The 19,309-nt window shown below is 53.9% G+C and overlaps 1 protein-coding gene across 1 annotated transcript in view; it reads left to right on the forward strand.

The window, feature by feature from the left end:
* Dnah10 (dynein axonemal heavy chain 10) overlaps nucleotides 1-19,309 on the forward strand; it is a 116,330-nt gene that overhangs the window by 89,141 nt on the left and 7,880 nt on the right. The window contains exons 59-77 of the mRNA XM_055606020.1: nucleotides 2,830-3,011; nucleotides 4,271-4,407; nucleotides 5,437-5,654; nucleotides 5,793-6,014; nucleotides 6,217-6,364; nucleotides 7,061-7,340; nucleotides 7,940-8,169; nucleotides 8,928-9,201; nucleotides 10,442-10,546; nucleotides 10,685-10,839; nucleotides 11,834-11,988; nucleotides 14,329-14,512; nucleotides 15,404-15,604; nucleotides 15,832-16,041; nucleotides 16,174-16,269; nucleotides 16,736-16,907; nucleotides 17,285-17,416; nucleotides 17,568-17,779; nucleotides 17,889-18,056. Of these exons, the coding sequence (XP_055461995.1) occupies nucleotides 2,830-3,011; nucleotides 4,271-4,407; nucleotides 5,437-5,654; nucleotides 5,793-6,014; nucleotides 6,217-6,364; nucleotides 7,061-7,340; nucleotides 7,940-8,169; nucleotides 8,928-9,201; nucleotides 10,442-10,546; nucleotides 10,685-10,839; nucleotides 11,834-11,988; nucleotides 14,329-14,512; nucleotides 15,404-15,604; nucleotides 15,832-16,041; nucleotides 16,174-16,269; nucleotides 16,736-16,907; nucleotides 17,285-17,416; nucleotides 17,568-17,779; nucleotides 17,889-18,056 (3,481 nt within the window). The remainder of the gene's footprint in view (nucleotides 1-2,829; nucleotides 3,012-4,270; nucleotides 4,408-5,436; nucleotides 5,655-5,792; nucleotides 6,015-6,216; nucleotides 6,365-7,060; nucleotides 7,341-7,939; nucleotides 8,170-8,927; nucleotides 9,202-10,441; nucleotides 10,547-10,684; nucleotides 10,840-11,833; nucleotides 11,989-14,328; nucleotides 14,513-15,403; nucleotides 15,605-15,831; nucleotides 16,042-16,173; nucleotides 16,270-16,735; nucleotides 16,908-17,284; nucleotides 17,417-17,567; nucleotides 17,780-17,888; nucleotides 18,057-19,309) is intronic.

Below are 19,309 nucleotides of genomic sequence, written 5' to 3' on the forward strand. Positions count from 1 at the left end.
TTCCTTCCTTCCTTCCTTCCTTCCTTCCTTCCTTCCTTCCTTCCTTCTTCTTATTTAAGTCTTTTCTCAGTCTAGAACAGTGGTTCTCAACCTTCCTAAGGCTATGACCCTTTAATATAGTTCCTCAATTGTGGGACCACCCCCCAACTACAAAATTATTTTTGTTGCTACTTTGTAACTGTAATTTTGCTACTAATGAATCATGATGTAAATATCTGCGTTTTTCTGATGGTCTTAAGGGTCTCCATAAAAGGCTTGTTCAGTCCCAAAGGGGTCACGACCACAGAACCACCGGTCTAGGATATTTTTTTTCTCTTGACTTCAGTGTGTATCTGCATGCTGTTTTCTCTCAACTACAATCTGGCTTTGCTGGGTCATTCAAATGTTAAATGCAATGAGCTGTCATATGGACCATTTCATAGCCCTTAATTCTCTCTAGAATGCCCAGTGCCCTCTGTAGGAACCCTTACGTGTGAATCAGAAAGTGATGGGTGACAACAGTAGAATTGTGTGCCGCTCCCCTGTGAAGGAATAGCAGCCCCCACGTGCAACTGACTTGGGATGCTGAGGTGTACCCTCCCCCAGGACTGTCTCCTAGACAACCGAGTTCTTGTCCCTTCCTCTTCCAGGAATGGAGTGGGAGGGAGTGGGAGGGATGATGGAATGACAAATGAGTGGTACTTTATTGTCATTCAGGATTAACAACTTTAAAATGGGATTAACCAAAAAGACCACCACTTGGGACTTAAATGAAATGGGTGTAGACCCACGCTGGTGATAAGATGCTAGTTGAAATCAGGGTTCCAGTCCAGCTCTGGTGTAGGCGTGCTGACCCTGTGAGAAGGGTCACAGCTCAGGTTCTGAGGCTGAGGGATTCACAGCAGGCCTGCAGCTCAGGTTGCTGCAGACTGGGAGTGTCACCTCTGGCTTCTGGAGGCTGGAATCTCCCAAGGGAACAAATCCCTGCCTGCCACAGAAGCACAGGGTCTCCGAGACTGAGGCAGGAATGAGTGCCCCAACCTTCATTTGACTGTCGAGTTCTGAAGGCTGGCTCAAGCTTCAAGCCTCAGATGCCAGAGGTCCCTGATAAGTTCTGAAGGCACGGCCTCCTCCTCTGTTGAATTTTGACACACCCTGGGCTCCAAAGCCCAGATATAGAGAATGCCAGCAGGGAAGAAAGAGAGAGAGAGAGAGAGAAAAGAAAGAACAAAGAAAGAAAGAAAAATAAATAAATAAAAATAGAGCTAAGCAAGGAGGAGAGATTAAACTTGTTGGGGAAAGGGAAGAACGCTGGGCCACCAAAACTTGCTAAGGGGTCATGGTTAGTTCTGAAGGGTTGTTTCTGTGGTCCCTGAAAGCCAGGGCACCGAGGGAAACCGCACATCCGTTTCTTTAACTTACAGCCTCTGGGACAAAGATCATCATTTCACAAATAAGAGCACCAGACTCCAAGTAGTCAAAGCAGGTTGCTCTGTGCCCTTGTAAAGCAGTGTGGCAGGCATGCTGGCTGGGCCCAGAGAGCAATCTCCACAGCCCCCATGCGTGGCCCTCCCTCCTCCTCACTGGCTGAGCAACCAGGAGGGCAGTCTTTATATGTCAGCTAGGACACTCACATTTGCTTTCTGTTCACAAATCCAGGCATGGATTCATCCCTGTATTTTACTTTAAAGCTTTTCAGGTGAATGACCTTGTGACCTGTCCGTCATTGGGCAAGATTGGCATTCTTTGCTCTAAATGTCTAGCCTGGGTGAGGGGATAGCTTAGAGTCTGGAATCAGTTCTTTCTGTTTATCCGTTCTGACCTCAGCTGGCTGGAGGATTTTTGAAAACCAACTATCAAATCTTATTTCTTAGGGGCTGGGTGTTCCTAATGCTCCAGCTGGCCAGCATTCTGGGAAAGGAGGGTTCTGTAAATGATCCGGATCAAGACTTGAAAAGATCATGCTTTACTTTCATAGACTCAGGGGAGCTGGAGCTCGGAAGCTTCTGAGAGAAAAACTTGAACCTCTGGCTAGTCCCTAGCTTGCCCAAGGTTTAGGCCCCACCAGGCCATGCCTGCTCCTGCCTGTGTGTGGAGACCTACGGGTTCTCTTCCTGGCCTTCTTGACAGACGTGCCTTGTTGCCTGTGTCATTAGCACCCAGTGTCCCTCAGAGCCAAGGCTTTCCCTCTTCTCCCAGGGCAAGTTCTGAGCCCCCTGCACCTCATGGCTGGCTTGGCATTGGCCTTCCTCCCAATGCTCCTGCCTGTGGGGCCTATGTGGCTTTAGGACCAAGGATGGTGTTTTGCCCAGTACAGGTGGCTCCAACTGTCTGGCTGTGATGGTGAGAGTGGTCACAGAGGCCAGGCTTAGAGTCTAAGGGATCAGCAAAGCATGATTAAAAAGCTAGGTCCTAGTAGGGAATAGTGGTATGTGACTTCAATCCCAGCACTCAGGAGGCAGGGGCAGCCAGATCTCTGAGTTCGAGGCCATCCTGGTCTATACAGTGAGTTCCAGGACGGCCAGGGCTACATAGTGGGACCCTGTCTTGAAAAAACAATGCAAAACAAAGGCCCCGCCCTGATATAACATTGAGACCTAGGCCCTGGGGTTGGGATTTTAATGGCCACCATTGTGTTTCTGTTCCTTACTGTTTTCCAGGACCCTGTGGGGCTGGTGTGGGGCTATCAAATGAGACCCTTCCTGGCCCGTCTTCCTTCCTCTAGGGACTTCATCCTCTGTCTCCAGGCAGTCCCCACCAGGAAACCCTTCTGCCTGCCTGTCTTCTCCCAAGAATTTTGGCTAGGTCCTGGCCTTTCTCACTCTGAACATGGGCCCTCCCATCCCCCAGGTCGTTCGCGAAGCCCCCAAGGCAAGTGCAGACAGTCTGCGAGTGCATCCTCATCATCAAAGGCTACAAGGAGCTTAACTGGAAAACCGCCAAGGGCATGATGTCTGACCCCAACTTCCTGAGGTCCCTGATGGAGCTGGACTTTGACTCTATCACCCAGGGGCAAGTGAAGAACATCAAAGGCGAGTGGGAGCGGAGAGGGTCCAGGAGGGGTCCAGGCGGGGCCGGGGCTGCTGCGTCACCAAAGCCCTGGAGGTGGAGCAGCCCGCTGGCTGTGTGCTGCCATTGGTGAGCAGGCTCGGAGGCAGCTGCAGGCTCCCCAGTAGCTCTGGCTGTCCCTGGCAGGGAAACAGGAACTGACGGGAACCTGACCCTGCCTCTGCCCTCTCTGCGGCTCAGCACTTTCCCTTTGTGCCTCTTGCCAATGTCATGCCTCTGTCCTAACCTGAGGACCAGGCAGAGGAAGGGTAGTGCCTTCTGTACTCAGCAGGATATGTCTCTAGCCAGAGAATGCCCAAATTCCCCGCCAGGGTCCCCACCAGGATTGGGGTTGAGGGATCTGGGAATGTCCTCATGGTCACAGCTGTGCGCAGCTTTATCCCTGAAGGGGTTGGGGATGGCTTAGCTTGCGGAGTGCTTGCCTAGAAGGCATGAAACCCTGGGTTTAAGCCCCAACACTGGGCAACACTAGCGTGGCAGTGGCCTCCTGCAATCCCAGCACCTACGGGGTGGAGCAGGAGGGTCAGTAGTTGAAGGGCAACAGCTCCACAGTGAGCTCAGGTCGGGCTGGACTATGACACCCTGCCACTAGAATGGGAGAGAGGGAGGGAGGGGCTGGTGAGATGTCTTAGCAAGTAAAGATGCTTGCTCATAGTACCTGGTGCCCGGTAAAGTAGACAACTCACTTCCACACAGTTGCCATCTGACTTCAATTCACAAGTGTGTGTTGCAAGCGTGCACACACACACACACACACACACACACACACACGAGAGAGAGAGAGAGAAATTTTTGTAAAGAAAGCAGGAAGACCCTCTCACTACTAAATGCCCTTCTACAGTCCCTTAAGTGAAATACAGACCGTGAAATCCCTGCACCCGGATACCACTGGGTGGAACCCCACCTCTGTGACATTACTGGGGTGATGGTAGGGACCCAAGAGCCACCATAGCTCAGCTGCTTGTCAGAGGCCCCTGAGTGCTCCTGGTCCCTAGAGCTTGGACAGTGTCCAGGGGGGCCTCCAGGTCATGTGCGGTCATATGGACTCCGGGGGGCAGGCTTTCTACCTGCACACCCACCTTAACGCCACGCTTGAGAAATTCCACACCGCCAGCCCTGGGAGACTGGGGGGCTCGTGGCCCTCCCTCTGTCTACAGGCAGCATGTCTCCAGTTTTCTCTACCCTGGGAAGGAGACTGACGTCACTGTGTTTGACCGCCCAGGCCTCCTAAAGACTCTTAACACTACAATAGAAGAAATGGAGGCCGTGAGCAAGGCGGGGCTGGGAATGCTGAAGTTTGTGGAGGCCGTCATGGGATACTGTGACGTGTTCCGTGAGATCAAGCCCAAAAGAGAGAAGGTAAGCCAAGGCCCGACGGCCCTGGGTCTGCGCTGGCATCAGAGTGGACTCAGTATCCACCTCTGGCCTCTGTGTGTGTGCATGGGTCATTTACCTGCACATACTGTCACACACACACACACACACACACACACACACACACACACACACACACAGAGCCATGTGTCTTGATGTAGCAGAAGGTGGCCCCACTGTGTATAGAGACGAAGCGTGAACACCATCAGGAATGAACGCAGCACTCGTTTTTAAACTCTTTTTTATTTGGGGTTCCTTAAAGCCTCTCCCTTCCAACCCCCCAACCCTAGGCGGGAGAGAGAAGGTTAGTGGGGAAGGGGGCTCAGACCCCGTTACTTCTCCAGCTTTTTAGGGTCCATGGCTCCCCCTGGGGCTATACCAATCTCCCTCAACGGCAAAATCAGCAGGCAGTCTCCTCCAAGCCGCTGCGCTGACGCACTTCTCTGTGTCCACCACACCGTCCATCCCCGGTCACTCCAAACTGCTGCACGCCACACGCCAACCTCTTACGCCACACCTTCCCTTGCTGGCCTCTCATATTTGTGTCCTCAGAGGCCTAGACCATGCCCCTCTCCAGGCAGCACAAGGCAGGCCATTTACCAGCTTGCAAAGGCCATGCCCCACATGAGACAATAGCCCAACTAAAGGGCCACACTTGGGATTAAAACGAAAGCATACTTACATAATGTAACTGAGTTTATAAAGACAACAAAACTTCCATTACAGATGAGACCCTTTGCAGTCTTCATGTAGAGAAGCAGTTTTCAAGCTGTGGGTGGAGACTTTTCACAGGGGTCCCATATCAGAGATCCTGCATATCAGATATTTACATTATGATTCATAACAGTAGCAAAATTATAGTTACTAAGTAGCAATGAGAAGAATTCTATGGTGGGGGTCACGGCAACACGGAGAAATGCATTAAAGCGTTGCAGCGTTGGGAAGGTTGAGGCCCACTGCTGTAGGTGGGGATGGCCAGCCCTGTGCCATCCTCTACTCGCTGCCCTCACACAGGTGGCCAGGCTGGAGCGAAACTTCTACCTAAGCAAACGGGAGCTAGAACGGATCCAGAATGAGCTGGCAGCAATCCAGAAGGAGCTGGAGGCTTTAGGGGCCAAGTATGAGGCTGCCATCCTGGAAAAGCAGAAGCTGCAGGAGGAGGCAGAGATCATGGAGAGGCGGCTGATCGCAGCGGACAAGCTCATCTCTGGTCTGGGGTCGGAAAACATCAGGTGCGAGGCACCGCCCACCTCACTGGGGAGTCACATAAAAAACTCACTGCACGCTCCAAAGCCCCGAGGGAGTCTGAAGCCGGTTCCTTCGGTCACTGCCAGAGGGGAGCTGCTCATGGTGGCCTCCTGTCCCTGCAGGTGGTTGAATGACTTGGATGAGCTGATGCACCGACGGGTGAAGCTGCTGGGCGACTGCCTGCTCTGTGCAGCCTTCCTGAGCTACGAAGGTGCCTTCACCTGGGAGTTCCGTGACGAGATGGTCAACCAGGTGTGGCAGAATGACATCTTGGACCGAAACATCCCCCTGAGCCAGCCCTTCCGACTAGAGAATCTCCTCACAGACGACGTCGAGATCAGCAGGTATCACACTTGGCCGAGAGGGGTCTGGGCGGGTGGTGGGCCTCACCCAGGGGTGGGGCAGGCTCGGGCTGCAGGCCTGGGAAGCGCAGCCATGCCTGGCCAAGGTCATAGATTGTTCTAGAAGGCTGACCCCAGGACCTCTGCAGCCTTGGGCTCCCAACTTGGTGGGGAAAGCCCATCTCGTCATGGCTGTCCCTCGCAGGTGGGGCTCCCAGGGCCTCCCCCCGGATGAGCTCTCGATTCAGAACGGCATCCTCACGACCCGGGCCAGCCGATTCCCGCTGTGCATCGACCCCCAGCAGCAGGCCCTCAACTGGATCAAAAGAAAGGAGGAGCGGAACAACCTGCGGGTGCCGGCCCCTTGCCCCACCCCGAACCCCACCTGAGGACCCCACCTCCTTCCTCCCCAACCCTCTGCTCAGGGGCTCAGGATGGAAGCACCTTCATGGCAAAGACCATGTCTTCTGTCCTTATTCCCTTCTGCCCAGCAGAGGGCGTGGTGGCCCAGGGTGCTCCACTGTGTGTGTGGGGGGGGAGGCTGGTGTGTGTAATATTCCTTTGTATGGACGGACCACATTTTGTTGCTCCATCATCAGTTGAAGAACAGGGTTGTTTCCACTTCATGATGCCGCTGGGAACATCTGTATATGCACTTCTTTTTTGTTCATGTTTGTGGGATGGGGGGGTCATGCATGTGACAGTCAGAGGACAACTTTGTGGGACCAATTCTCTCCATCTACCATGGGAGTTCTAGGGACTGAACGCAGGCTTGCATGGCCTCTACCCGCTGAGCCACCTCACCAGCCCTGTTGTGTCCACAGTCATGGTCCTCCAGGGCACACACCCAAGAGAGGGACTGTTGGGGCTCCAGCTTTTGCTGAGCTAAGCAATTAGCGGTCATCAGGGCTGCCCTGTACTCGCTTTTCTCCCTTTGCTCGGCTCTCCTAGTCACCTCTGGCTCCTCCACTTCCTGCAGTGTGCTCTCCCTGGAGTTCACTGTGGGCTCATTAGGGGGGGCACATCCCAGCTCCTTCTCTGTCCTGCAGGTGGCCTCCTTCAATGACCCCGACTTCCTCAAGCAGCTGGAGATGTCCATCAAGTACGGGACCCCCTTCCTGTTTCATGACGTGGATGAGTACATCGACCCCGTGATTGACAGCGTCCTGGAGAAGAACATCAAGGTTTCCCAAGGCCGCCAGTTCATCATCCTGGGGGATAAGGAGGTTGACTATGACTCCAACTTCCGGCTGTACCTCAACACCAAGCTGGCCAATCCCAGATACTCCCCGTCGGTGTTCGGGAAGGCCATGGTCATCAATTACACTGGTAAGAAGGCACAGATCTTGCTGCAAGCATCCAGAGCCCCACGCACGATGAGGCTGAGGCTCCCTGGGTGCCTTGCCGCCTAGTGGCGCTGGTCTTCTTTGCTGCTCAGCTCTTCTTTTTTTTTTTAATTTAATTTTATTTATATATCTACTTATTACAATTTCTTTACTTTGTATCCCCGATGCAGCCCTCTCCCTCGTCTCCTCCCAGTCCCACCTGCCCTCCCTCTTCTCCCTCTATGCCTTTCCCCTAGTCTCCTGATAGGGGAGGTTCTCCTCCCCTTCTATCTGACCCTAGCCTATCAGGTCTCATCAGGACTGGCTGCATCTTCTTCCTCTGTGGCCTGGCAAGGCTGCACGCCCCCCCCCCCCCCAGGGGGAGGTGATCAGAGAGCCTGACAATGAGTTCATGTTGGAGACAGCCCCTGTACCCCTTACTAGGAAATCCACTTGGAAACTGAACATCCAAAGGGCTTCCTTTGAACTGGGGGGTAATACTACTCAGGTCTTAAAGTGTAGCCTCCCCTACTGCCAGCAGGCTGGGGAGGTGAGCCTTCCAGGTGCCTGGGTATGCCTGGTGAGGGCCCTTTGTCCTCTCAGTCACTCTGAAGGGCCTGGAGGACCAGCTGCTGAGTGTGCTGGTGGCCTATGAGAGGCGGGAGCTGGAGGAACAGCGGGAGCACCTCATCCAAGAGACGAGTGAGAACAAAAACCTGCTGAAGGACCTGGAGGACTCGCTCCTTCGGGAGCTGGCCACATCCACGGGGAACATGCTGGACAATGTGGAGCTGGTGCACACCCTGGAAGAGACCAAGTCCAAGGCCACGGAGGTGGGTGCAGGCAGGAGGGTCCCGTCACCCTCACTCGGGCTAGCAGCTGGGAGAGGAGCGTCAGGCAGAGGCTTTGCATGGCCTGTCACCTCAGGGGCTGGAGAGATGGCTCCGCAACTAAGAGCACTGTCTACATTTCCAGAGGACCCGAGCTGGATTCCCAGCGTATACAAGGCAGCTCACAGCCCTCCTTAGCTCCAGTACCAGGGGACCCAATGCCCTCTTATGGCCTCCACAGGCCTCAGGCATGTGCACGGTGCGTGTACATGCGTGCAGCAAAATACTCATGCCCATAAAACAAATATTATATATATATATATATATATATATATATATATATATATATATATATGGAAGGGTCACCTCTATGGGGCTATGGTAGAGGCAGGTGGGGGCACTCTCATGCAGCTGGGCGACCTTCTCAAACTAAGAATCATGGGAATCCCAGCCCTGCCTACCTTAAATAAAAAGGGAAGTTAGTTCAAAAGGCGGAGAGGTGCAGATGTGGCTTCAGGATCTGAAAATACCATATAGCTTCCCTATATCCCCACCTCTGTGCTGGGCCCATGTCAGGTTGACTTCATCTTCTTCCTGAAAGAACAGATGTGCCTGATGTGCCCTCAAGTTCAAGTTCAGGGTCTGGTGACTGTCCACTCCAGACACAGCATTTTGTATCCTACACTCTAACCTTTACCACCCCAGGCCTTCCAGGCTTTTATCGCGTTCCTCTTTCCATAGTAACGGAGGTCTCTCTGCAGGTGTCAGAGAAGCTGAAGCTGGCAGAGAAGACAGCCCTGGACATTGACAGGCTGCGGGATGGCTACCGGCCGGCGGCCAGGCGGGGTGCCATCCTGTTCTTTGTGCTGTCTGAGATGGCGCTGGTCAACTCCATGTACCAGTACTCCCTCATTGCCTTCCTGGAGGTCTTCGGGCTGTCACTGAAGAAGTCGCTGCCTGACTCCATCCTCATAAAGCGGCTGAAAAACATCATGGACACGTTGACCTTCAACATCTACAACTATGGCTGCACAGGTGAGCAAGACGGGATGGGAGGGGGGAGGCCCGGCTCGGAACACAGACACTGAGCCTGCCTGGTACCAACTGCTCACTTCACGAAGCGGGTGCCCAGAGCACAGACCTCTGTGATTCACCCACCCCAAATACCACCCCCCAGAGGCCCCACTCCAGGCTTGGAGGAGCATTCGGAGCCCCACTGGCTGAGCCTGGTCTCTCAGCAACTCCTCCGTCCCTCTGTCCATTCCCCACCCTGCCAGCCTTCCTGGCTGAGGATGTCTGTTCTGGGCACTTCCTGTCATGGACCCCTAGATCATGTTATCCTCACAGCCAGCCTCTGCATTTACTATGTCTGAATTCTGCGCCTGGGCAGTAAAGTATGGGATTCATCTACTTTGGGGATGAATAGGTCACACCCCAAGTCCTGTTTATTTCTCAGCCAGTGGAGGTTTGGGTGGTTTCTGCTGTTTTGGCTGTCTAGCTAGTACAGCTGTCAGCATTTGCCCCCTCTCTCTCTGTCTCCTATGCGTGCATGTGCGTGTGTGTGTGTGTTTGTCCTGAGGCTGGAACTCTGAGCCTTGTGCATGCCAGGCCAGTGTTTTTCCCAACCTGACCGTTTGCTTTTGATCTTGGATCCTTGTGTTCCCTGGAGTGGGGTTTCTGGGCTGCAAGCTGAGTCTCTGACTTTTGGAAGGACTACCCAACTGGGTTTCCAAAAGGGCCACACTGTTTTCTACTCTCCAGATGCACTGTGGGTTAAGAACATTTTGTTCTGGAACACTCTGAGCACATATGGACTGTGGCCACCATCTGGCCAGTACCAGCTCTGGCACTGTGCACCGTCAGCTCCTTGCTCTGTATTGGAGTCACCTGTAAGCACGGCAGCTTGAACCTCTTGAGAGGGTCACGTGCTTTTTGAACTACAGGGCCCAGCAATCACTTCCAGCTCTGGAAACTTCACGCTGCTACCCCAGCAACTCAGTTCTGCTGCTTTGTGGAGAAAGTGGCTCCTGCCCTGGTTGTATGCCCTCCACTTACAAAACATGTGGCTCCTGTTGATATCATTGCCAGCCGCACACAGGCGTCCGTCACTATAGACGGCCCTTTTGCACCTGGATGGCCATGGCCATCAGGGCCAAAAAGGGTCAAGGGCAGCCACTTAGCGATTGGGGGACTTCATTTCATTTTCCTTGGACTTGAACGTGCCAGGTGCAAGGGCCGGTTCTGAAGTGTAGCCCCTGCCTCTGTCTCCCCACAGGGCTTTTTGAGAAGCATAAACTACTCTTTTCCTTCAACATGACCATCAAGATAGAGCAGGCAGATGGGAGAGTCCCCCAGGAGGAGCTAGACTTCTTCCTAAAAGGTAACGGGCTTGCTGGCTTTCGCTCTCCTCCTGTCCACCGGCATCTGGGACTCGCATGTCCAGGAGCAAACCCCCCCTCAGGCTTGGCTTCCATGTGTGGACAACCCATGGCTGGCATCCTCTTCTCCCTGTGATTAGGAAACATTTCTCTGGAGAAGAGCAAACGCAAGAAGCCATGTACCTGGCTGTCAGACCAGGGCTGGGAAGACATCATTCTCCTATCAGAGCTGTTTTCAGACATTTTCGGTCAGCTTCCTGATGACATTGAGAACCATATCTCCACCTGGCAGGAGGTGAGTGTGCGTGCTCCCTCCTCTCCTTCCCGAGACAGCGGTCATCTCCACTCTGCACCCACAGCCTCCCCTTGCCAGGAAGACACTTCCTGGAGAAGCCACTCCATGTGGCCAGTACCCTGGAGTCCCTGGATACACTTTTCTTCATCCAGTCCTGCTAGGCTGTGAGAGAAACAGCCACCCCTTTGCCCACCCATCTGTCTACTATTCACCCATCTCTCCACCATCCACCCATAATCTGCCATGCTCCATCCATCTAATTGTTGAACTGTCCATGGGTGAACTGATGATGAGTTGGTAATTCATCTATTACCCACCCATCCATCAGTCCATCTATCTGTCCATCTATCCATCCGTTCACTCACCAGTCCACCTGGTCATCTATTTGTTCATCCATCAGGTGTTCATCAGTCTGCCCATCTATCAATCCAGTCCATTCTTTAATCATCTGTCCATCACCAATCTATCCAATTGTTAATCTGTCCATCTATCCCTCTATCACCCATCCACCTGTCCATCCATTCATCCACCTCTCCATCTCTCTATCCATCCATTAATAGATCCATCCATACAACTGTTTTCTGTCCATCTGTCTGCTCATCTTTCCAGTACACACCCACTTGTCCATCTGTCCAACCATCTAATGTTCATCTATCTATCCAACCATTTATACATCCGTTCATCCAACTGTTCATCTGTCCATCCATCTGTCCATCTGTCCATCACACATCTACCTTCCCATCCATCCTTCCAAGAAATACTTCCTGGGCATCTCCTGGATGCCATGTCCTTTCTGTGCCCTCTGAACTCCACAGTGATTGCTATTCAGCTCTTCTAGTTTTTTCAGCTCATGGTCTTTGGTGTCAACAATGACACCTGGATCAAAAGTTCAGATTTCCCCCTCTCTTTGGTGGCTCTTGGCATCTTCACATGCAAATGGTGGCCTGTGCCATTTCTGGGCTGATGCCACAGTCAGCGCTCTTTCGTCTTGCAGTGGTATGACCTGGACTCGCTAGAGCAGTTCCGGTTCCCCCTGAAGTATGATGAAAACATCACTGCTTTCCAGAAACTGCTTATTTTACGCTGCTTCCGAGTGGACCGGGTGTACCGGGCCGTGACCGACTACGTGACCTTCACTATGGGAGAGAAGTGAGTGCCTCTACCTCAGACTCACAGGAGCAGGGCTGGCCTGCACTAAGGGACTTGGCCTGGTCTTGTGTGTGAGAAGCTAGCGTTCCGGACAAATACTCGGGCAGAAAGGGAAATTTAAAGTATTTTAGTGTTTTACATAATTAATTTGTGCATGTGTGAGAGTACAGGCCCATGTGTATGGGAGAGCTAGGGCGTGTGTGTGTGTGTGTGTGTGTGTGCGTGTGTGCTCTGAGGCCAGAGCTCAACTTGGGCGTCATTCCTCAGATCAGTCCACTTTGTTTTTTAAGACAAGGTGATTAGCCTAGGCTGAGTCTCAAGGTGCCTTCTGTCTCTGCCTCCTCAGCGCCGGGGTTCCAAAGGTGCATACCTGGCTTTTCATGTGGGTGCTGGGATTCAAATACAGGTCCTCGTGTGTGTGAGGCAAACACTTCATGTACTGAGCTGTTTTCCCAGCTCCATAATTTTAAGCAGCATATTTATTTAAAAGGCTATTTAAAACGTTGCCATTTCTTGTAAGCAGTGGGAAAATGTCATGAGACGGTTTACAGGCTCCTGTGGTGTTCAGTCTCCAAAAGCTTTCGATGGGTCTCTTACTCACAGTGCATCTCAGTTGGCAGAAGCCAGAGTCCAAAAGCTCAGTAACTGAGAGGGCCTGGTGGCTGCCAGAGATGACGTGGCTCTCGCCCTGAACCAAACAGAGAACTCAGCATCCTAAACTCTCATGTACCCTTGCGCCTTCACGGTCAGCAAGCTGTGGAAGTACGAGGAACAGGGGCCTGGAGGGGCACAGTGGCAAACTGGAGGTCTGAGTCCTGTGTCCGGGACAGCTGCTCTGAGCTACCGGCAACTGATAATGGGTGGCAATGCGGCCCCTGAGCGACCTTGGAAGAAACTAGAAATTCAGACTTGAGAAAAAAACATACACAATATTCTAGATCTAAATTCCTTTCAAATAGGTCGTTACAAACGGAAAGCTCTCTTTCCTTCATTTTTACGAGTTCTTTGAGAATTCAGCACAGCTCCTTCTGACCACGTTCACCTCCTCCTGCTCCTCCTGCATGCACCCCCTCCACACTCACCCATCTTTCTGTTGTCACTTTTCTTTTTCGAGACAGGGTTTTTCTGTGTGGCCTTGGCTGTCCTGGACTCGCTTTGTAGACCAAGCTGGCCTCGAACTCACAGAGAGCCTCCTGCCTCTGCCTCCCTGAGAACTGGGATCATAGGTGTGCGCCACCACGCCCAGCATGTTTTCACTTTTTAAAAGCCCCATTTGTGCTGCCGGAATAATCTTGGACGTGCGGCCTTCCACTGTGGCGTGGTGGCCTGCCATGCCCACAGCCTCGGGAGAAAATTGATGCTCCTTCTCCCAGCAGTGATCCATGGCTCATCGGGCAGGGGTGGGACTTCGTGCCCTCTTCCCTGCCAGACCTGTGGATGGGCAGGTCGTATGGGTCCTAGGGGAACCCCCGGCTGGTACTCTGCCAAATGAAGCCAGGATTAAACCGACTCCTGATGGTTCATTTCTGCGTCTGCAAGGAAAGTTGTTTTGGCAGCCGATGGTGAGCAACACAGACGTTCTGAGTTTTTAAAACTGTGAACTCTCCTCCTCTTTATGCCCCAGTGGCTGTTTCAGTCTGTTCGGTATCACTGCATCCAGATACCTGATGCTGGGGGATGCAGAAACAAAAGAGGGTTATTTGGCTCAGGACTCTGGTGGGTCAGAATCACAGGCCGCCCACCTCACAGCCTGACAAAGAGAAAGAGCCATATGCAGAAGAGGCCACACATGTCAGGAGCCTCACTTTACATTACCCGATCTTGTGAAAAGATCTTGTCCTGTGAGAAGTACGTTAATCCCTCCCAAGGGTGGTGCCTTGGGACCTGCTTCCAGCAGGCAAACCCACCACCTCATGATAGCATCATGTTGGGGTCCGTGTGCTTACCACATGGTATGTCTGGGGGCGAACTGTATCTAAATTACAGTATAACTAATTAGAAACCCAGAGAAAGGGGTAGTATGGGGCGAGCCGGTAGAGCTGTTGACGTCTGATTTCTGGGAATGTGTCTGAGGCCTGGGCACACAGAGGGTAGGTCAAAGTGTTCAGCTCAGTATCAACCTGCTGAAAGCAGTATGTAGGGATCACGTGAGGCAGAGGGAGCTAGGAGGCCCCTGCTACAGAGGCGGCCATCACCTGGGGTGTCAGATCTATGTGTCACAGGAGTCTCAAAACACCAGGGCAAATGTGCGACTGGCTACAGGAGAGCCACAGTGCTTGGGTAGGTAGGGAGGGGGCCTGGAGCCATCCTGCAGTGGCTCCGCACCCTTTCTTTCTCCAGGTATGTGCAGCCCCCCATGATCAGCTTCGAGGCCATTTTTGAGCAGAGCACCCCCAATTCGCCCATTGTATTCATCCTGAGTCCTGGCTCTGACCCTGCCAGTGACCTCATGAAGCTGGCTGAGCGGAGCAGCTTCGGGGGCAATCGCCTCAAGTTTCTTGCAATGGGTCAAGGTCAAGAAAAGGTAACTAGGGTGTTCTGTATAAGCTGTATCCAGGAGAGCTTCCTGGGGGGGGGGGTGGAAGTCAGGGTCACACTGTGTGACACAGGTGATAACTTGACTGTGGTCTTCCTGCCTCCTGGGACCACTGAACTCCGCTGTTTTCAAAACCCTCTGTCACCGTGGCCCCGTGTGGGTGAGCAGCCTTAGGCTCCTTGTGTGTGGCTTGGGAACCCATTAGAGAGGCCAACATGGGAATTTTAGGGTGGCCCTTCGGAGGCCGCCTGCCCCATTCTGTGCCATCTGCCAGCTCAATACTCAGGGAAACTGGGGGTCAGAGGGAGCCGGAGCCGGCTGCCAGTCCTGGCTTTGCTGTGAAGTGTCGGTGAAGCTGTGGGGCACACTGCCACCAGAGCACAGGACAGGAACAGTGACACCGGGTGGCCAGGCCTCCACAGGCAGAGCCCTCTTTCCAACCTCAAAACCACTGCGTGGCACACAGGCCTGAGGTCCTCTGGAGGCCGAGGCAGCACTGCGGGAGGAGCTGCTGTGTCGACAGTGCCCTCAGGAAGGAGACCGTGCTCCGGGCCCTTCGGGTCAGAATTTCTATGGGCCAGTTCTGCTTCCTGGAGGGGTGGGCAGGGCTCTTGCAGGCCTGCTCGGAAGCAGTCTGGGTATAGTTTGACTGTGAGGAAGTGAGGGAACCCCGGGGCCGTGGAGGCTGAGGAGGCATGAGGACTCATCTTCTAAGTTGTGAGGTCACAGGCGGCAGGAAGGACGTCTCAGGATGGCATCCACCTTAGCTCCTTCGAGCCTGGCTCTCGTGAAGCATGCAGTTGGCCTGGATCGGGCAGGCTAGTTCACCACCACCCCCCCCCCCCCCCCCCCCCACCCCCCGTCCACACCCTTCCGTAGCTGGCGCTGCAGCTGCTGGAGACCGCAGTCGCTCGCGGACAGTGGCTGATGTTGCAGAACTGCCATCTCCTGGTGAAGTGGCTGAAGGACCTGGAGAAGTCCCTGGAGAGGATCTCCAAGCCGCACCCCGACTTCCGCCTGTGGCTCACCACAGACCCCACCAAGGGCTTCCCCATTGGAATCCTGCAGAAGTCCTTAAAGGTTTGCCTTGGGGCATCGACACAGATACGCCACAGCCCCGCTCCTGGTCACTGCCGTGGGGGACCCTCGGGGGAAGGGGAAGCCCCGTGCCCTCAGCATACTCTCCGGAAGAGGCTGTGGGACTTGGGTGCGGATGTTGTCTGGGTCTGTTATCCAAGCTAGAGATGAGCTGTGGGAGCTGGGGGCAGAGGGCGCCTGGGTCAGGACTGCTTCCTGCCCCTCTGCAGGTAGTTACAGAGCCGCCTAACGGGCTCAAATTGAACATGAGGGCGACCTATTTCAAGATCTCCCATGAAATGCTGGAACAGTGTCCGCACTCCGCCTTCAAGCCCCTGGTCTATGTGTTGGCCTTCTTCCACGCCGTGGTACAGGAGAGGAGGAAGTTTGGCAAGATCGGCTGGAACGTTTCCTACGATTTCAATGAGTCCGACTTCCAGGTGAGCGTGGCACCCCCGGGCCAGCTGGTGCATGCCGAGCCTGCTGGCTGCTGCACCTGCCTGCCGAGTTCACCAACGGCGAGCAAGCTGTGGGCTGGGACGGCTGTTAACCGCAGCTGTTTCCTCCGGAAGGTCTGCATGGAAATCCTAAACACGTACCTAACGAAAGCCTTCCAGCAGCACGATCCGAGAATCCCGTGGGGCAGCCTCAAGTACCTGATCGGAGAGGTAGTGGGCCCGGGCGCCTCCTGAGGCTGGGGGCCGGGACGGAGATCCCCATCCTCTGAGCCCTTGGGACAGACTCCATCCCCAGGGAGGTGGTCTGCTGAATCCAGGGCCCCAGGCCGCTGCTGGTCTTCCTGTGGGCCAACTCGCCAATGCGCTGAGCACATCCAGGGAACCTTGTGGTGCTCTTGGGGCATGGGTGCCAGAGCTCTGTGCGTGTCTGACCCATTTGGGGATCTTCCCTGTTGCATGCGGGCCCCCTCTGGGCTGCATTGCACTTTGGCTCTGTTCTCAGGGAGTCTCGGACCACAGCAGGATTTTATTTAACCCCCCTTCTTGTCTGCCTGGCCCAGAAGGTTATTTGAGTGGACAGGTTGGAGCCGAGCTGGGCAGTGGTGGGAGCTGGAGCTGCAGGTCCATGTGGGGTCATGGGTGCCTGCTGGCTCTCTCTTACCCACTCTGACCTCAGGTCATGTACGGAGGGCGGGCCATTGACAGCTTCGACCGGCGCATCCTTACCACATACATGGACGAGTACCTGGGAGACTTCATTTTCGATACTTTTCAGCCATTCCACTTCTTCCGGAACAAGGAAGTGGACTATAAAATCCCCATTGGTGACGTGAAAGATAAATTTGTCGGTGAGCTGTCCCAGGGTGAAGGAAGGTCTTTGAAAGATTACAGGTTTCATCTGCTTGAGCTCTTTGCCACCTTCTCCTGATGGGACTCCTGGGCTGGTCAAGCGAGGCTATCCCCTGGGCTCCACCTCCCCTCAGAGCTGCCCCTTAGCTAAGGTTACCCGTCCTGGAGCCTCATCTGGAGGGCAGGTGGCTCCAGGAAGTCATGTGCGTGAGAGATACAGTACGGGGGTGGGGGGTGAGGGGTGGGGTGGGTGGGCAAGGCGGAGTAGGCCTTCATTCTAAAACACATCAGCAGTGGAATTTCTTTTGTTCCTGGGCACTGGGCAGTGGCTGTCCTCAGGAGCACCCCGCAGCCAGCTTCCTCTCTGTGATTCCAGAGGCCATTGAGGCCCTCCCACTCGCCAACACGCCGGAAGTGTTCGGCCTCCACTCCAACGCTGAGATTGGCTATTACACAAAGGCGGCTCGGGACATGTGGCATCACCTATTGGAGCTGCAGCCACAGACAGGTAGAGCTGCCGGGGGAGTGCATTCGCTTGGCTGTGGGGCCAGGGTTCTCTAGGCGGGTACAGGTAGCAATTTTTTAAGAACAGGGAGGCTTGCAGAGTCCCATCTTCCATGTTGCCAGCCTCGAAGTCCCTTAAAGTGCCTCCCTTCCAGGGGAATCCAGCAGCGGCATCAGTCGAGACGACTACATCGGCCAGGTGGCCAAGGACATCGAGAACAAGATGCCCAAGGTCTTTGACCTGGACCAGGTCCGGAAGCACCTGGGCCTGAACATCTCACCCACCTCGGTGGTCCTGCTGCAGGAGCTGGGACGCTTCAACAAGCTCACCATCCGCATGAGCAGGTCCCTGGCTGAGCTCCAGAGGGTGAGAGCGACCCCTCGGGCATGGCACTGCCTCTGGGGGGGGGGAGCCCCGGGCGGGGGGAGCCCCAGCCCTCCACGGTCCGCTGAGGACTCTTCCATTCTGCCAACAGGCCTTGGCTGGGGAAGTCGGAATGAGTAATGAGTTAGATGACGTAGCCAGGTCCCTCTTCCTCGGGCAAATCCCCAACATCTGGAGGAAGCTTGCCCCCGACACCCTGAAGACCCTCGGAAACTGGATGGTTTACTTCCTGCGACGGTTCAGCCAGTACACGATGTGGGTGAGCGCTGGGCTGCTGGGGGCTGTCTCTGGCCCCATGCGCACCCGGCTTGCCGGGGTCGGCCCCTGTGAATGTGGATCAGGCATGCAGGGGCTAGCCTCAGTGACGCACAGAGAGCGCTGCGGTCACTGTCCATGAATGCAGTCTGCATCGTATGCCTAGAATACAACGTGCACTTGATTTACATAGTTATGGTTGAGATAGCCTCTAACTCTGTAGCCCAGGCTGTCTTTGAACTGGTAATGGTCCTCCTGCCTCAGCCTCCCAAGAGTTGGGATGACAGGTGTGAGCTGAAGTGTTATCTGTGGGTTTTCTAGAAAGTTGAAGGCGTAACAATTGGGAGTGACATCTGTTCTCTTCAGATCTGTGTGGTCTTTTGAGTTTGGGGTCTTTGCTCACTGACGGGACATCTGATTGTTTTCGTCCTGAATTTCTTTAATGAAGGTGAAGTAGAAGGCATAAAGACATTCTGTAGTTTCTGTGAACTGTCTTTCATGTCTTTTTCCTTTTGATGGAATACTCCATCTTTTTACGCTAATTTTTAAAATGTTTGAAATGTGTGTGAATGCATGAAGGTTTGTATGTGGAGGTCAGAGGACAACTTTTGGGACTCAGACCTTGCTTTCTGCCTTATTTGAGACAGGATCCTTGTTCCCTGCTGCACACGGCAGGCTAGCTAGTCTGTGAGCTTCTAGCCATCCTCCTGTCTCCCATCTCACTGTGGGGGGCACTGGAACTACAGTTGGGTGCCAGCACACCAGCTGTACATAGGTTCTAGGGATCCAAACCCAGGTCTTCAGGCCTGTGTAGCAGGTGCTTTATCCACTGAACCACGTCCCCAGCCCTTTTCACAGGTATTATTATTCTTATTTATTCTATGTACATTAGTGTTTTGACTGCATCTTTGTCTCTGTGAAGGTGTCAGATCCCTTGGAACAGGAGTTACAGAGTTGTGAGCTGCCATGAGGGTGCTGGGAGTCAAACCCTGCTCCTCCAGAAGAGCAGCCAGTGCTCCCAACCACTGAGCCATTTCTCCAGCCCCCCTTTTCATTGGTTCTTAAGAGCTCATTGTGTATGAGGGAAAGTAACCCTTGGATTGCTGGTGGTACATAGGTTCCTCCCTGCTGGGAGCCATTCACTTAGGTGATGGAGTTAGGTGGTGGAGGAGGTGGTGGAGGAGGTGGAGGTGGAGGTGGTGGAGGAGGTGGAGGTGGAGGTGGTGGAGGAGGTGGTGGAGGAGGTGGAGGTGGTGG

This window comes from Psammomys obesus, unplaced genomic scaffold, assembly GCF_907164565.1.
Source record: "Psammomys obesus unplaced genomic scaffold, mPsaObe1.curated_primary_1811, whole genome shotgun sequence".
Taxonomy (NCBI): Eukaryota; Metazoa; Chordata; class Mammalia; order Rodentia; family Muridae; genus Psammomys; species Psammomys obesus.